The following is a 17,586-nucleotide window of genomic DNA, read 5'->3' as shown; positions in this document are numbered from 1 at the left end:
GAGAAGAAGCGAGACGGTGCAAGTCTTCCTTGCAACAATCTCCCCGTGGCTGAGAACCGACGGTTTTTTGGCCGGAAGGAGATCCTCCAGAAACTGGACGACCACCTCCAGCCGGCGGACACACAGAAGTCGTTGTCATCTCTGGCTTTGTATGGACTGGGTGGAATTGGAAAGACACAGATTGCGCTTGCCTATGCATATCACAAACTTGAAGATCTCGATGCGGTGTTCTGGATACCCGCGCAAGACTCATTCTCCATCCAGCAGGGGTTCAGCCGGGTCGCTGTTGATGCACTCAAACTCCCAAATGCACGTCCCCAAGCTTACCAAGAGAACATGCTTTTGGTTCTGACCTGGATGCACACAACAAGTGAGGTTCACGTCTAGAGTGCGAATGTCACGGTGCTAATATGTGCTTGCAGGTGCTAAGTGGCTTCTCATATTCGACAATGTGGACACACACGACGCACTTGATGATTGCTGGCCAGCATCAAAGCATGGGGCAGTCCTTGTGACCACCCGAGACGTTCTGGTGGCCACCTTGCCCATCGATATGGGCCTGGAGGTTGAGGAGTTCGGCATCGACGACGGAGCAGAATTCCTGCTCCACATGGCGTCCAACAGGAAGCGTGTCAGTGGCGAGATCGAGGCTGCCCGACAAGTCTCAACTCTGCTGGGTGGTTTACCGCTAGCCTTGAACCAAATGGCGGCTCTGATCAATGCCAGAAACTGCTCTATCGAGGATTTCCAGGCCATGTACGTCAAACATGAGCAGCGCTTACACAAACAGAAGAAGAGTGGGTGGAAGTACCTAGGATATCAGCACTCCCTAGACACGGTTTTTGAGATGTCTTTTGAGAATCTCGGACCGGATGCACGTGCTTGCCTTGGGGTGTTGAGTTTTCTTTCTGCCGATTCAGTGCCTTCTGAATTATTAAAGGCAGCGGATGTCGCACATCTGCCTGATAAGCTGGCCTTTTGTAAGGACGAGTTTAGGTGAGTAACAAATGCGGATATGGCTTCCGTTAGCTAACAAATCACAGCCTTGGAGAAGCGCTCGAAGAATTAACACACCATGCCTTGGTGAGAAAGAACATCGAGAAGGACACATTTCGCATCCACCGTTTGGTGCAGTCAGAGTATCGAGTAAGAATGGACGATCGTCAAGAGCAGTTTGATGCCGCAACCAGGCTACTATTGCAAAAGTTCCCCGGGGAGCGAGACAACAAATACGATGATGATGAGTGGATCTTGTATGAAAAATACATACCGCAAGTTCTGGCCCTCTCCAAGAACTACGCCGATTCTCAGTCCAAGGCAAACCCACTCAAGGCCAACATGGACTTTGTCAATCTTCTTGTGAATGCAGCAAAGTATGTAGCCATGTATACTATTGCATGTTTGAGCTTACGGAGCTAACCATCATTGCAGTGGCATACATGACAACGACACAACAAACTCGGTGGTCGGGTTACTCGACACTGCCGATCTTGCTTACAATAACTGCTCCCAAGAGGAACAAGATAGATTGACTTGGGCACATTTGCAGTCATTGAAGTGCATGTATCACTTCTGCACCTCTGAGTTCTCCAGGTCAGAGAAGGAAATGACCCAAGGTCTTGAGATTCGGCTTGAAATGCTTCAACCTCACGACCTGCTCTTAGCTCTTTCGTACAGTTGGCTTGGTATGGCGGTTGGTGCCCAAGAGCGGTATGAAGATGGCCTCAGTTTGCTGTTGAAGGCCGGAAAAGTGCTTGAAGGCCCAGCCGGCAAAATCCCAACTCGACAAATGGTTTGGAGTTTCAATACCTCCAGGAATTACTACTGCATGGGAAGATTTGAGGAGGCCGAGAATCTTCTGACCAAAGCACTTTCGGCTGCAGAAGAATTGGGAGGATGGTATCAACTCGCATAGTAAGCAGCATCGCTAGAATGCCGAAGAAGATTTAACCTGCTAACAGCCAATAGCGCCCATCTCACTTTTGCTTCGCTTCGCACGAGGATGGACAGACTTGACGATGCTCACTCTCACGTCAATACCGCAAAACACATCCTGGAAACGTCGGGAATTGCTGCTCGCTTTAGCTGGCTAAGCTCATACTGCGCGTACCGTGCTGGAGATGTGGCTATGAAGCAAGGCCGCGTTCAAGATGCCATGTGAGCAAAATATGTCTAGACTCTATTTCAAGATGCTGATATTCACATGCAGAAACGAAACGGAGAGAGCAGCGACTATTGGTAAACTCGTGAAAGTACCAATTGGCATTCTTTGCCGATGTATCCATGCATACTCCAAAGCTCTTTCGCTAGACTCTGGGCGGGGAGAGGAATCTGAGTATCAGAGGCAGGAGGCAAGACGCGTTCGATCACAGATACCGGGTGATCACGGTAATCTTGATGACGAGAGCGACCAGGCTTTTGAACGGCTTGTGAAGATGGACCATCGTTAGCAGGAAAAATATCTGTTCCACTTGCTTCCCAACACTCTCCTTAATTATGTAATTTGCAATACTGTACAGAAAGATAGTACAGCCTCGAATGCCCAAATTGTTTGGAAATGGAATCAAATTCGGGATATTGAATCATGGGTTTCGTCTTTGCACAGCTTAGCCAGGAGACTTATCTTGGAGGCCCACATGAAAGCAACTCATAGGTAATATACGGTCTGCTCCTCAGAAATCGGGGCTGCTATCATAGGTCAAAAAATGTCGAAGAGTTCAAGGTTAAGAAAAAGCGCGGGCTTGAGATTATCCCAGCTGTTGACACCGCTAAAGAGCGAACTTCACTCCACGTTCAACGTAAGCCGTAACCACCAGAATGACTCAACACAGTGCTCTTTCAAAAAGCTGGTTCTGTCCGGGCGGATAGTGATCATACAGCGAAGATAGAAACAATAGCGATGAAGATTACGACGATAGCAGGGATACTAGTAATGGTCAGAATAAGCCTTCAATTTTCACATGCATTTCTTTTATAAGAAAATAGAGTAATGTTGAGGAATTTACGAGCCCACCCAGTAGGGGTTTTCACAGTAGGGGAAAAAGCAGTAAAAGCACCTCGGTCAGTGCCCAGTCCAGTGGCTTCGCAGACGTATCCAAGACAATAGAGTAATAAGTGTGCGTAAGTAAAATATGTGATGTATGCAACTTTCCGCCTGGTCAGCTGTAAATGTTCGCCCCGATAGCAGGAGTCTTTCAAAATGCGGTCATTGCACATCGTCATAAAAACCAAAATCCAAATGCTGGAACATAATGAGCTTGAAGTTACGGCGTAGCCCCCCGCAACCCTTCTAGTCTGACTACGACTATTTTGCCAAGTTCGTCGGCAAGATTGAAATTTGGCTGCTTGACTTCGCCCCTCGCCCAGGATCCAGTCTCTCCTCGACAATCTCTTGCCCCATTGCTTTTTGGTCACAGTCTCTAGAGCGGCCGCTAGGGCGAGCTTATTGAACGAAACAAGACCAATCAAGGTGTTGTAGAAGAAGCTTGTGCCGTGTTTGAGTAGGCCTTCGAGGCAGGCATTATTGGAAAGAAGTGGCTTGCGGGGTGGCTTGTTACACCATCATAAATAGTATGTACTGGAGATATTGCTGTTTAAAGTAGACAAAGGAACGAGGAGGGCATAGTGGGCCACGGCCAGAGTGACCTTGACAGCCCTACTCTCGAGGGTGATGCAGGAAGTCGTCAGTGGTCACCAGAGAAAATCAGCATAAAGGAGCACAGGTACTGGGCAAAAAGGCATTCATTCATTCGTGTAGAATAAGCCCACCGTCTGCGAAGTTTTATCTGCAACCTAGAGCAATTATGAAGAAGAGAAACTGGCAAGACGAGCGTTCCACAAAGCACGCTGATATTGCCGCTTCCAGCCATCCCTTCAGACCCGAAAATTTGCCCATGAGCCACGGCCACCTCCCTTATCCCCTGATAGTCCCATACAAAAGCAAGATATAGTCCGCCACGAAAACTGACAATGGGGGTATGTAGGTTGTAAGTGCGCATCAGAAATCATTGCTGGGTAATAAGTCGTCAAACGTCATCCTCGGGAAGCCACTAACGACCAGAGTTGTGCAGCTTAAGCAACTCGTACATCTCGTTGTCAGTTCCTGTGTAATTGTGGCCCGACATGTTGAGCCCTCCGTAATGCTGCTGCTGCTGATATGCCTGACTGGCATTAGCAGTCCCGCTTCCGTAGCTGTTGGACGTGCTGCTTCTAGTGCCGTATCCTCCTGCTGCATTGGCAGGCGTGGATGACGTCGTGCTTGAACCAAAGCCGTACCAACTGTGCTGGTCCGGCTGAGCCGACTGTTGTTGCGTCTGCGACGAGTAAGAGCCGTAAGATTGCGTCTGCTGCGGCTGTTGCTGTTGTGATTGCTGCTGCTGCTGCTGTTGGTATTTATTTGACGACGACCGAGTGTGAGTACCAGCTGCTGAAGCACGCATGTTAAACGACTGCAAGGACGCGGTTTGTTGCTGGGTCGTGGTCGGTGTCTGCGAATAAGAGGAGGCAGCCGGAGTTGTATTGTTGTAAGACTGGGAGCTGCGGGTCTGGTACTGGCTAGAACGAGAATTGTTGGTCGGCGTATACGCAATGTTCGTATTTTGGGCTGTGCTGCTTCGATCGTACGTGTTGTCGTACGAAGGGTAGGTGGATGTGGTCGCCGACGTTGTTTGTGCCGTGTAAGGCTCGTATGCGAGCCTCGTGTCAGAGGCTGCATTGTTGTTGCTCGTAGCCGAGTATTTGGTGTTGTAATTGCTGTAGCCAGACACGTTGCCCATAGGCTGAGTATCGACAGTGGTGGACTGCTGCACCGTGTGATGAGACGGAGTTGGTCGCGGATCAGTGTTAACGGGAGTCCGCGTTGACGCTCTATGTCCCGCTCGGCTCTTAGCTCGAGCTGTCTGGACAGGTGCCTGGAAAGGAGACACTTGAGCAGGTGTGGCAGACTGCGCGACTTGCGGAGTTGGAGATGGGCGGTGCTGTTGCTGCTGCTGCTGAATAGCAGCATGAGCCGCCGTCTGCTGCGTAGTATTGAAGCTGGACTGCTGAGTAGCGGCTTGAACTGGGGTCTGTGTAGACCTCCTTGAGCTTGAGCGGGGCTGTTGCCTGGTAGTCATCGTTGGAGACACAGTATTTGCTGGCGCCTTTGGCGGCGATGTCGCCCAGTTCTGCGCGTAGCTGGGAAGTGGGACAGCACTCTCCGTCGTAGAGGTTCTAGCTCCGGACGGCAGACTCCGCCTTGTGGCTGTAGAAGTACGCGAAGCCTTTGGGCTCTTAGTCGCGGGTTGCGTGTAACTCACGGTCTCAGCGACGGCTGGCTGGGTATATGATGTGGTGTTCATAGTCGGCTGAGTGTAGTTCGCAGTTTGCGTCAGCGCAGATTGCGTATAGGACGAAGTGACTGCGTGCTGATCCGTAAAAGAGACCGTGGCTGATGGCTCCGGATAAGTGTTGACGGCATGAGACAGGCCCATGTCGTTTGAAGAGCCTTGGCCATACGTGAGATCGCTCGGTCCCGAATTGAAGTAGTCCTGGGTTGACGTGTCGGCTGCGGGAGTCAACATATTAGCGACGGGCATGTTTGATGTGTAGTCGATAGTCTCGATGTCGTCAGGCTCTGGCTCTTCTTGTGGTTCTGGAACAGGCTCTGGCTCTGGCTCTGCATCAGCCTCCGCATCGTCCTCATCGTCACTAACAACCTGAACGGCCGTGAGTGTAGATTTCTTCTTCGTGGCAGCACTCTTGACCAGCGGGTACTGGCAGTCACGGCCTTCCTCTTCGCACACATCGCAAGTAGGCTTTGTTCGATCACACTGCATCTTGTTAGTTTGGTGAAGGGTGTCTCTCGCGAAGGTCCTCACCTTAAGCTTGCCGATTCTGCATCCAATACAAGAGCCTCTGGAGATCATCTTCATTGGGGTGCCTTCAGGGGCTGGGACCAACTCCTCTTCCAATTCCATGGTTGTCTTCGATTTCCGTGACGCCTTCTTCGTCGCCTTGGTCGGGGTTTCGGACTCTGAAGAGGCCGCGGGTTCCTCGAGAACTGCTGGCTGCGGCGGGGTTGATGATGCGCTCGTTGACGAAGACGCAGCGGCGTCATTCGGGTGCACGATCCGCAGCCTCTCTGCGCCGTACTTGACGAGCATAGATAGAGATTCCTTCTGGAGGTCTGGAGACTGGTTGGCGAAGATGCTAAATTGCTCCGTGGACAGAGTCTCCGGGTCCACTCCGTTGTCGCTCAACATTCTGATGGCCACCTCACGGCGCCTAGCCGCTTCAGCCGGTGGCACGTTGAGATTTGCGTGGGAGTGGAGGTTGCTTTGCACTGCAGCGTCTGCCTTGGTCATAACCGTAGAATCCGCTGCACCAGCGCCATCCGCGGACGCCTCGGCGGCGTTTGCGTCTGACTTCTTCTTCCTCTTCTTCTTTGGCTGCGCAGGAGTGCCGTCCTCGTTGACGGCCGCCGACTTTCGCTTTCTCTTTGGCTCCTTGGGTGTTCCATCTTCGTTGTACTCAACCTTCCGTTTTCTGGGGGTCTTCTTCTTGTCTCCTGCGGGGATCAAAGGTACAGGAGGCGGTGCCGGGGGTAGTGGTCGGAAATGCTCAATCATCTCCCCAACGGTCTTGTGCAGCGGCGAATGCTCGTACTTGACGTTGATCGTTCGCGAGTTCTTGGAAAACGCGATGGTCAGTGTGCCTCGGCAGTCGAAAGCTGGGCGGCCTGTACAAGTTAGCATAGAAACCTAGATCATTAGGGAAAGACCGTACCCGAGATAACAGGATCGAGCTCCTGTTGGCTGTACTCTCCTATGAGCGACTTGGATGCGGTCTTTCCGTTTTGGCGATTCCACATGGCCATCGAATCCTTGCACATATACGTGAATGTCCATCCATATGGACCTCGCGACACCTCTCTGACCACCCAATTACTCTCGTCCACCGTCGACAGCAAAGCGACGATATGCTTGGCCACTGCTCGCTGCATCGCTGGATTGTCGTGCGGCTGCTGGATAATTGCATCGTACGCGCGCACGACCTTGACCTGCTGACCTTCGACAGTCTGGGAGCGGAAGCCGCTCAGGGCCATGTCGATGTTTTCCTGGGCGTCGCCATCGCTCTCGCGGATCGCGAACTCGACAGTCGAGGGGACGTCCAATGTCACGGAAACATGCTCGCATCGCGTGGGTGTTCTCTTCGTCTCGAGGTCTTGTTGAAGCTGTGCGGGGAGGTCTTCGGGTTTCGCGATCGAGAACTTGTCGCTCAGCGCGTCGCCGTAAGACGAGGGCGCCAGGCCCAGAAGGGCCTCGGCCATCGCAGGATTTTGTCGGCTATCCTTTTCGTTTCGGTTGATGAGCGCGGCGAGACTGGAAAGTCGCGATTTCGCCGACGGCGACTGCTGCGTGCGTGTGATGTTGTGGGATATACCAGCGATTGACGCTTTGGTTGGAGTCGTTTGCTCGTACAACGGCAGCGGCTGGGGGCGCGAAAGCGCGGTTCCGCGTCCGTGAGAAGAGGGGTGGGACAAAGAGGAAGGTGGAGGGTGGGGTGGGGTGGCCATAGTGGCGAGAGTTCCTTCCTGGCCTGGACTTTTGCCAGGATCCGCGATTGAGACTGCCATCCGAGCGACCTCAATGGACAGTTGCCAGCGAGGTTGCGAAGACCCTGCCGACGGAGAAAGTCGAGATGCCGGTAGATGAGAAGGAGAGAAAGCCCCGCAAAGCCCTTTTCTTCCTGCAGTAATTATTTTGAGGCTGTGCAAGTAGAGCAAAACATACAAAATAGAAACAGCTCGTCGCGGCGAGAAGGAGGATGGGGCAGCCAGGTTGACTTGTTGCTGGCACCGTCGATGTGGTGAAGTTGGCGATGAGAAGGACGAAGTTGGAATGCGCCGAGAGAACCAAAAAAAAAAAAAAAAAAAAAAAGGACAGAAGACGATTCAGAATGTGACCAATACTCAGTGTGGTCTTCCTTCTCAGCCGCCAACCTGGTTTCAGTTCCTAGTGGTCCTGAGGTTACGGGTCGTGTCCAGCACCAACACGCTGCTTCAAGCTCTGGTGCGAGATTCTAGTGATTCTTTGCGCCATTCTCATTGTTGTCACCACACAAATAAACAACCTTCGGTTTCCGCCTCTGACCTGGATCACGCCGTGGGATTATTCGTGTGCCTAGCTACGGAGTATTGATGAGGCGAGCCAAAATCGTGTAGTGCTTGGGAAGTTTTATTTGACTATCCAAGCCGTCCAGAGCGCCACCAGCCGCAGTACTGCGAAGGAATCAACAACAAATCAAATACGCTTGAGGGTCTCCGCAGCAATCACAAATATTTCATCTTGAGCAAGGGTTTCATCAATCTCATTACACAACTACATAGAAGAGGCGATCCAAACCGGATCAGTGATTAATGAGAGCTCAAACTCCCTCGGGTATCAAAAGTGGTTTACAAGTGTTGAATAAGCATGCAGCTTAGTAGTAAATCTTCTCGTCCCAGATGGGAGGTCTGGCTCCCTCGGAATCCCACACCAACTTGTTCTTCTCATCCAACTGACATCCCTCATCGGTGATGGGGATGATCTTGCTCGTCTGCGCAATCTCGTGCTTGGATACTCCAGCACCATCCTCAGGGATCCAAAGGAGTGGGGGAAGGCTGGAGACGGAAGGCGGGTAGTAGGCGTTGTCCTGGATGTTACCAGGGTACAACTCGTCGACACTGGCCTCATCGCGAGGCACGAGCTGGCGAAGGTGCGTGTAGTTGGCAAAGACCCAAGGCTTGAGGAAGCGGGTAACGATGTTGCCACCCTCCATCTCCACCTGATTCTCCTCTCCTCCCGGGCTGAAGTTCTTAACGTTGGCAATCTTCTTGAACGGGTTGCTTGAGGTGCCGTTCTGGCCATCCTCCTCGGAAACGCCTCTGCCAGAATCCTTGCGGTCAATATCATCAACGTTGGAGTTCAAAGATTCCTCCTCGACCTGGAGAGAACGCGGCAAAGTGTACAGCAACGGGTCCAGGACGCTGTTGAGAGTAATGTGGAAGAGAACGGAGAAGATGAGAAAGACGATCATGAGGATGAGAGGTCCAATGGCTTTCGAAACGGCGAAAAGACCAACCAAGCAGACCTCAGCCAGGTAGACGCCTGCGAAGAGCTGCTTGAGAGCACGAGGGTAGAGGAGACCTCTCGTGTCGATCTTGGTGTCGGTGACAAACAGAATGTTGTACCTGTAAGCCAAGTAGAACAGTCCCATACCGATGGTGGAGAAGAAGAGCATGAGCGGCGCAATGATAGCATACGTGATGCCTATGGATGAGATTAGTACATAGCATTACCATAGGAGGAATGATCAAAAACTTACTGATAACAGCAATCATGGTGTAAACCGGCAGTACACTTCCCCAGGAGATCGCCGCCAGTGTGGACCACTTCACGTAGAGAGCTCTGGGAGTGTTGGTGAGGAACTTCAGAAGCACCACGAAGATGGCGAACGCGACCACTTGAGTCATCGTACCGACTGCCAACGTGATACCCTGGACGATGAAGTAGCTGATGTAGAAGCTGGACGACTTGGGCAAAGCCTCGGACAGGGTTGAGAAGATGGAGGTCGGGTTCTGGCTGATTTGAATGACAGCAGCCAAGGCCGATTGAGAGATGGTTGTAATCAGGAAGACCTGGATAAGCTGGAACCAGTAGTAGGCGTTCTGGGTGAACAACTCGACTCTGGAGTTCGAAGGTTCTCCGGCCAGACGGGCGCAGAGGCGCATGATGACGGGGACCAAGGACATCAGAATGGACAGTGCCACACTAGGCAAAAGACCAGAGACAACACCCATGATTACGTCGGGGATCTTCTTCAGCCAGGCGAGGAAGGCGTATGTCTCGAGCTGATCGACACGAGCGATGAAACCAACCGCAGTAACCGGAATGGCCCAGAAGATAATCAGCGCGGAGACGAAGGCAATGACAGCGTAGCGGCGAATGACTCTCTGCCACCAAGGGACTCTGAGGGACTTCCAGATAACTTCGGTGGGTTGAATGCCGATGAACTTGGGGGTCATCTGAAGAGCCTGGTGGTGAGTGGTGACCTGGTACGCAGCCTGGGCGTCGGACTGGGTGAAGAACTCGACAAAAACGGCAGGAATCTTCTTGGCCTTTCCGGCACGGTAATCGGCCTGGGCGGCTTCGACGGCGGGAATAAGACGCTGCAACTCGGATCGGCACCAGTCGATCGTGTCAACCTTCTTTCCGACCAGTCCCAGGGGGCCGAGTCTGTGTGTAGGACGCTTCTTCTGAGGAATCCACTTGGTAGCAGCATCGGCCGTCTCGGCGTCTTGAGCGGGAGTCTTCTCGGAAGAGGCACCCTTCTTGATAGCCTTGAGGCGGGCCGCGTTGACCAATTTGATGAGCTTGACCTGGGCCTTCTCCAGCTTCATGGCAACCTTGTCACGCTCCTCCACCAAATCGTCCAGCTTTTCAGTGTCTCCAGTGATCCAAATTCTCTTGACCGAGTCGCTGAACAGCTTCTTGAGTCGGTGTTCGTCGAGGTATTCTTCGGGCACGGAGGTGAAGAGAACAGTTCGCGACGAAATGCGCTTGGAGTAGGTGGGCGAGAGCAGGAAGGCCTGGCGCAGGTTGATGTAGAAGATGCACTCGCGCATAATGAGATACATGACGAAGCCGTAGAAGAGCCAGCCGACCAAGGCGTGCGCATATAGACGATTGAGACCTGAAGATTGGCTGACGTCGATGTTGCTGTACGTGAGGACATCAAGTTGGCTTGCATTGTTACCACCAGTAGCGTTGATGGGAAAGAGGATGGGCCATGTCATGCCGAGACCAACTAGACAGATGGAGGCGCACAGGCGCAAAAATCGGAGAAAAAGGTAGGAATCAAGAGACTGGTGCTTGAGGGCGTAGACATCGGGGATTTTCCAGAAGCTCGCGAACCAGTTTAGGATACCACTGGGTAGGCTTGGTGTTCGTTCGCTGTGACGATGTTAGTCCACTGCCGTCAAGTTACGAGTTCCACGCAATGGGCATTACCTCTCACGCAAACTGCCCAGATAGGTTCTTGGGGCATAGAATCTACGCTGGCTGCGGCGCAGAATCAAAAAGATTACCAAGTAGACACCGGCGATAGGAGCGCAGACAGCCAGGGTCGAAACCATGCCCGACAGAGAGCTGCCGGAAGTGTCATTGCGGGCCTCGCCCTGGTTGTCCGTTGTGGTATTCGCGGCGGACGACATGGCGACGGTGTTGGCGAATTGAGTCGCCTTTAGTTCGACGGGAAGGTGCAGTGGTGTTCTAGGAGTTGTGGTTGAAGAGGAAAAAGAGACGTCCAAAGACGGGAGAGTTGATGGTGGGGGTCCCTGGGGCCAAGTCGGGTATTAAACAGGGAAATAGGCGCCTCGTGGAGAGACAACGGAAGGGACTTGGAAGAGCAAGAAGGGACAGGGGCTGTAGCTGGAGGGGGGGGGGGGGAGGGGAGAGAACGGGATGATATGTGTGTTTCTGTGGGTGTTGAAAAACCGGGAGTTGGTCCCTAGTCCCCAGATGAGAGATGGCACGATGCCCGATTAGAGCAGATAGGTCGATGTCGATCAGTTGCACAAGCGACGAGCTCGCCAACCTGCCCAGAGCTTTGTGGCGTGGAGCGCGTGGGCTGGTGGTGCGGTGCAAGTGTTGGTGGTGGTGCAATGGTGCAGCGGTGCACAATAATGGGATGTGATGCTGGCCTGGGCTGGACCTGGGCCGGACTCCCCAAGTCAGGAAAGAAGAAACAGTGACGTGAGGGAAGGAAATTGGGCGCGTCTCCCAATGTCTCAGTCCTTCGTCGTGCTGAAAGGAGGTGACGCCACAGAACCACGGAAGTGCGCTAGGAGGTGCGTTAGCCTCCTTTTTTTCTGTGCGCAGTGGTTGACGATCGAGGGTTGGCGGGAAACAGCCAGGCTATCGATGGAGAGATCCGTCCTGACGGGTGATGGAAGGGAGGATATGTCGGCGCCGTGTTGTTATGAGAACGCAGAAGAGAGAGGGAAGAAAAAAAGACACGGCGAGCCGGTGGAGAGGATCGACGATTCTGGGTGTCGGTGTTGATTAAGTCGGTGGCAGGAGGACCTGTGGTGCCTGACGACTTCTCGACGGGGAATGTACGTTATGGGACCGTATGGGACCGTATGGGACCTGTCTGCCGGGCTGTCTTTTCTTGAGACGGAATTTCTTGGGCTGAAGAGGGGTCCTGTCCCTTATTCTTATTTCGAAGGGTCCTTCACCGGCCGAAAAGAGGCCAACCGGACGAGGATGGGATACTCAAATCTGGGACCCCTGTTTTTTTTGTTGTTTTTTTCACGAAGTGAACACAGAGAGAGGAATACAGGAACACATCCACACATCCACACATCCACACATCCACACACCACATGCCACATGCCAACATGCCTGAACAGCGTACCTTGGTCGAGTCGCAGCAGTATGCAGTATCCGTAAAGGGGAGGGATACAAGAGCTGAGGCGCGGGATGGTGTGTTCCAGGTCCAGGGCCGGTAGAGACAGCAGAGGCAGAGAAAGTGAGGAGAGCTTCCATGGCTGATGGCAGGGCAGCAACCGCCTATGACGCATCTCTGCAGCGCCAACTCGGCTCGACAATCGTCCACCTCAATGTGCAGCTACGGCATGGCACCAAGACTCGAAGAGGGGGGTTCCACCAGACAGGGGCAGCAGCATTTGGGGAGGTGCGAAGGTGGTTGAACCCAGCTGCTGCAGCTGCAAGAGTAAGACTGGGTGTGCTCCCTGGCAACTTCCTGGCGTCGATGCGCCTGGGAACGGCAATGCACTGGCCATCTGGTGGAGACCGCGCCCACCATCGACGAATCCTGGCCAGTCGAGGTGTTGTGGGCCGGCTGAACGCTGCATACTGTCCCTCTGATTGGCCACTACATTTGCAATTGGAAACCGCCCTTAACCTTTGCGACTGCAGTTTGCCAGCAAGAGTGGGCGGTGCTGCCGCCGCCGAACACACTGCCTACCTTCCGCCGTAGAGTTTTTCTCAGTGCTAAGGTAAGGTCGGGTAACTTCCTCTTGGCGGCCTCCGTCCGTACCTAAGGTAGCGCCTGCTGCCGATATCGACATTCAGACGTCTCAACCATCCGATGTGTTCGTCCGGTTTGTCGCCGTTGCCAACTTCTGCACACTCTACATCCCACAGTCATCTTTCATTTTTCTGCCCTGATTCGCGCCAAATCCTCACCGGAAACACCGTGATCCACCCGAACCGGCTGTCGTCCGCCGGCAGAGTTGCACCGGACCCCGGCAGACAGAAATGCGCAGGGCCAGACTTCCAGGTTTTTTCACCACCCAAAATCTGGACGTCGACTCCTCTCGCTGCAGGGCTCGTCGCAGTTAAGCAAGGGCCCTGGATGTGTCGCTCGTGGCCGAGAGGCTGGCTACTGAGCCACGCCAATTGAGACGACCTGTCTTTCGCGCGCTGCCGACAACCATTGAATGCGTTTCGATGTTGCCGCTCGTCTTTCACCCGAGACGAATGGAAGCCAGCACCGACCCAACCGCAGCCACACGGCAGTAACGACGGACGAGTGACATCAACCTGTCTTGGCCTCCCCCGGGGAAAGCAACGCATGAGAAACCAATTCCACCCACTGACGCAACCTGCCCGTGGGTTTTTTTCTTTTTTTTTTTTTTCTGCCCTGGATATGCGTACCGCGACACGCACCACTCACCACGCACTTCCACGCGGCTCTTGCGCATCTCTGTTGAAAACATCGCCGCACTATCGCAAATTTGACAAACAATCGGCGGCCCCAGACCAACGGCCTCAGCACCAGCCGGCTGGGCAGCTACGTACAAGCGTCATCGAGATGCCAATGCCAACATCGATGCGCTCTCTCTGCGAATAGTCGTTTACCATCACCCGGACTCCAACCGTGCCGGCACGAATAACCGGCGACAGCTGCGCCGGTCTTCGTCTGGCATTGGGGCGGTGGATGGGAAATGGGATCTGTGCAACCTACAACACCGCTCCTCGCTCCATCGACAAGGCCAATTTCCCGCTCTGGAATGCTTCGAATTTTGCCCACCGGCGTCCTAAAACTAGCGGCCATGGTCAAAGTGCCAAACCGCTTCCGGCAGTCTGGTTGCGCTTTCATCGGCGCTACTCATGGAGAAAATCTCAAATCCTCCACATTCTGGCACCCGTTCCCTTGCTACTATCGACAGACAGTTTTTCCTCAGACCCCTGTTCAGCTGCCAAAGGAAATTGGACGCTGAAAAAGACGCTGGACCAGCCTGCAAACAGCCACGAGAAACAAACTTGTGAGGGCCACAACCGATAGCCCACCTGAGAATCAGACAGCCCGCGAGTCACTGCCACTATTTGCGCGACAACGGGCGACAGTAGCCGCCCGCTGCCCTGGCGATGTGGCCGTCCGGTCGGTTACACCGTTTCGCCTTTGCCATCGTTTGTTTCCAGTGTCTTGTGCGGTCGGCGGGAGGGCGCGCAGTTTGGAATGGGACTCGCCCAGTCTAAACAGCCATAACAGTGTCATCTGGCAGAAACACTAGCTGCCCTATCGGCGTAAATTGCAATCCTCGGCAGACTCTGCTGCATCTCTTGCCATGCTTGTACAGCTGGATGTGCTGCACCTCTTGCAGATTTACCGTCGCGTGCGCCGTTCTGTGTGTCCTTCCCAGCTGAGAGACCGCATTTCGACCGGCCCAGGCCCCATGCTGTTATCAACCCCCTTCATCAAATATCCCGGCGAACTTCGCCCCAATGGCGGACCTCTCCGTTGCAAACCTTGGCGGCCGTTCTAAACTCTATTCGAATGCTTCATTTGAGAAGTCCGGATAAATCAGCACCGACACCTGCCATATCTCTATTCGCCGACCAACCATCGACTATCGCGGCATGTCCCTCTCGTCGGTGCCACGTTGTTTAGCCGTTGACGACCAGATTTCCGGGGATCGTGCGCAGCACGAGGACGGCTATCTGGGGTCGGCGGATCGCTGGTTCTCGATTATATCCTGATCGGGTCGATCGTCGTTCTATTCCTGCGCGAGTGGCGTTCAGTTGACCAGCGTTGAGATGACTTGCATATTGCTCATGGGAATGTGTCCCCAAAGCTGCCTAATGAGTTATCCCACCATCTTTGAGCAGTTCTAGATTTCTGACGTAGCCTCGACCTAGGCTGGGAGGTAAAATCAATGCAAATTCAGGCAGCCACTTGCAATGATGAACATGACCTTCCATTTACATGGTCATTCGTATTCCACAAGCACAAAGACGACATTCTCCCTTGCAGGGCGTTGCTGAAAGAGCTGCTGTAGGCAATCTTTGCTTACATTTGATTCTATTGTCTCATCCTTCCGCAGCTTCGCCGGTCGCATTAGCCCTTGCTATTATTCCTCAAATGGGCGTGGCCGTTGATTGCTTCATAGAGACGTGTTGCTATTGTTCGTCCTGTCCATAGCTTGGGGTTCAAAGATCGCAATGGCTTCTTTGTCCCGTTTGCTGGGATTTGCAGCACCGATCAGATGGTCTCAACCCTTGAGAAGTAAAGAAGGCAATGAAGAGAGGTTTTTCAAAATGGCGACTCTCCCCAGCCTCAGGTCTCTTTGGGCGCAAATGGACTCACTTTCTCGTCTGACATCATCCCTGGTTTAGTCGAAGCACTTCCAACTGTCCACGTTTTTCTCACAATGTCTACTTACGACCATGGCCATCGCGAGCCCCATCCAGGCTACGTGGAGAAGACACCATATGCTCACGGGTACCAGTCACGCTACACGGAAGAGATCATCAACAGAGGCGGCTATGTCACTGGACACGACAACCCCTGCGACCTCCAGCTCCTGGATCATGTCAATTGCGGTTACCTCTCAACGCATGGAGTCCCTCCGACCCTGCTTGCCCTCAAGCAGCATGCTCAGTCGCTCGCCGTCCTCATCTCTCAGATCACAATCTCGAGCCAATACGCCGAAGTCGACAACAAGAACAACGCCGACGGACGTATCTACAAGTCGTTCCGCGACAACGAAGCTTTTGACTGGCTCAACGACCTGAGCATGCCCTACGAGAGCGATGACGAGTGGCATAACAAGCCCCTGACGGACCTCATGAACGTCGTCGCGAGACAGTCCGATACCAGGGGCACCGAGCATCACTGCCCCCTCCAGAAATTCTCCCCACCGGAGGAAGGAAAGACGAAGCTGCGCCCCTACGCCTCGCACAGCGCCCTCGCCATGCACGCCAACGAGTGCCTCGAGATGCTCGATCACGAGTACAGCGCCACGGGCGGCCTCATGTCCCTCCTCCCGACTGACTCTGCGGCCGACGCCAAGGATATGGTCGCGGTCCGCAACAGCCTGCTCGGCCAATTCCTCCTATTCGCCCAGCACCTCGTGGCCCGCATGCATGACCTCGAGCTCAGCTACGCCAACGTCCTCGACGTGACCGCCGGCGAGGCCGCTGTGCCGATGCAGATGCTCTCCAAGGTCGGCCCGGACGGCGCCTCGGGCAGGGAGGTCGCGTACCCGCAGGACAAATGGATCCTGGCCAACGCCGGCGACGACGTCTTTGACCACCTGCACCGCGCGTTGGACCGCCAGGAGGCACAGATCAAGATCAAGCAGCAGATCTACGAGGCAAACGGCACGTACGGCGAGCGCCTGTGGAACGAGCAGCGCGGCGGCGACCTATACGCCCGTGGACTCGTATTCTACGACGTCAAGACACGCTTCTTCCGGCTACAGGGCAAGGGCAAGAGCACCATCTTCATGCTCCCCGCGCACGGCGAGCACCCGGCGGTGCAGCAGACGCGCCGCATCGAGGTCACCCCGACGGTGGTGTCGGTCGTGACGCCGACCTGGCCGGCACGCGTGTCTGAGTGGGAGAAGAAGTACCGCGCCAAGCTCGAGGAAGCGGACGAGAGGGAGATCAAGCACCATGACATGACCGCGGAGACGTTCAAGATGCGGGAGCATAACGAGACGCTCGCGACGGAGCTGCAGAAGGCCCGGCTCATGAACGAGAAGTTCGAGACTTACTACACGGCGTCGGAGGCCGCGGACGGCGCCGCGGTGCTGGAGAGGAAGGCGGCGGCGCTCGAGGCGGAGCTCGCAGGGCAGAGGGCTCGGATGGAGCAGCTCGAGAAGTTGGAGACGCAGCTAGAAAAGCTCAAGCCGCACCTGCCGGAGAGCTACAAAGGGTTCCTGTACTCGCCATTGCCGGGGCAGACGGAGCCTCTAGGTGCCGCCATGTTTCGGGACGCGCCTGCCACGGGTGTCAGCGACTGAGGACTTGGTATGTCTGAGCCTGGTGCGAGGGTCTTGGTGATGGAGGCAACCCGAGAAAGTGTCTTGTGTATGTTTTGACGGTGGCGTAAAGGGTGTTGTCTAGGTGGCACGCGAGTCGGGTATCGTATCATTTGTACGAATACACGACGACGAGTAGAGATGGTGTCTTTCGTAGCTGCGTTGGTGTAGCTTGGCAATTGGACCAGTTGATCGGACAATGTTGGACAGTGGCGTACAGAAGAGCACACAACAAACGAGTGACTCGGAAGATGACCCTCGAGAAAGCAACC

The 17,586-nt window shown here is 54.1% G+C and overlaps 3 protein-coding genes across 3 annotated transcripts; 1 reads left to right on the top strand and 2 right to left on the bottom strand.

Annotated features, from left to right (window-relative positions):
- Nucleotides 1–4,049: 4,049 nt before the first annotated feature.
- On the bottom strand, nt 4,050–7,555 carry CGCA056_v008294 (uncharacterized protein; the record flags this gene model as incomplete). Its single annotated transcript, XM_037323541.1, has 3 exons — nt 4,050–5,810; nt 5,859–6,718; nt 6,766–7,555. 3 exons carry the CDS (start codon nt 7,553–7,555, stop codon nt 4,050–4,052), a joined length of 3,411 nt encoding a protein of 1,136 aa, XP_037178109.1.
- A 905-nt stretch (nt 7,556–8,460) lies between these two features.
- On the bottom strand, nt 8,461–11,233 carry RSN1-2 (Uncharacterized protein; the record flags this gene model as incomplete). The annotated part of the gene is made up of 3 exons (XM_037323540.1): nt 8,461–9,290; nt 9,346–10,973; nt 11,031–11,233. 3 exons carry the CDS (start codon nt 11,231–11,233, stop codon nt 8,461–8,463), a joined length of 2,661 nt encoding a protein of 886 aa, XP_037178112.1.
- Nucleotides 11,234–15,700: 4,467 nt separating this feature from the next.
- Nucleotides 15,701–17,296, top strand: CGCA056_v008292 (uncharacterized protein; the record flags this gene model as incomplete). The annotated part of the gene is made up of 1 exon (XM_037323539.1): nt 15,701–17,296. One exon carries the CDS (start codon nt 15,701–15,703, stop codon nt 17,294–17,296), a length of 1,596 nt encoding a protein of 531 aa, XP_037178111.1.
- Between the last annotated feature and the right edge of the window lie 290 nt (nt 17,297–17,586).

Source organism: Colletotrichum aenigma, assembly GCF_013390185.1.
Source record: "Colletotrichum aenigma strain Cg56 chromosome Unknown KSG_Cg56_contig05, whole genome shotgun sequence".
NCBI lineage: Eukaryota > Fungi > Ascomycota > Sordariomycetes > Glomerellales > Glomerellaceae > Colletotrichum > Colletotrichum aenigma.
This window is presented reverse-complemented; position numbering and strand designations above follow the sequence as displayed.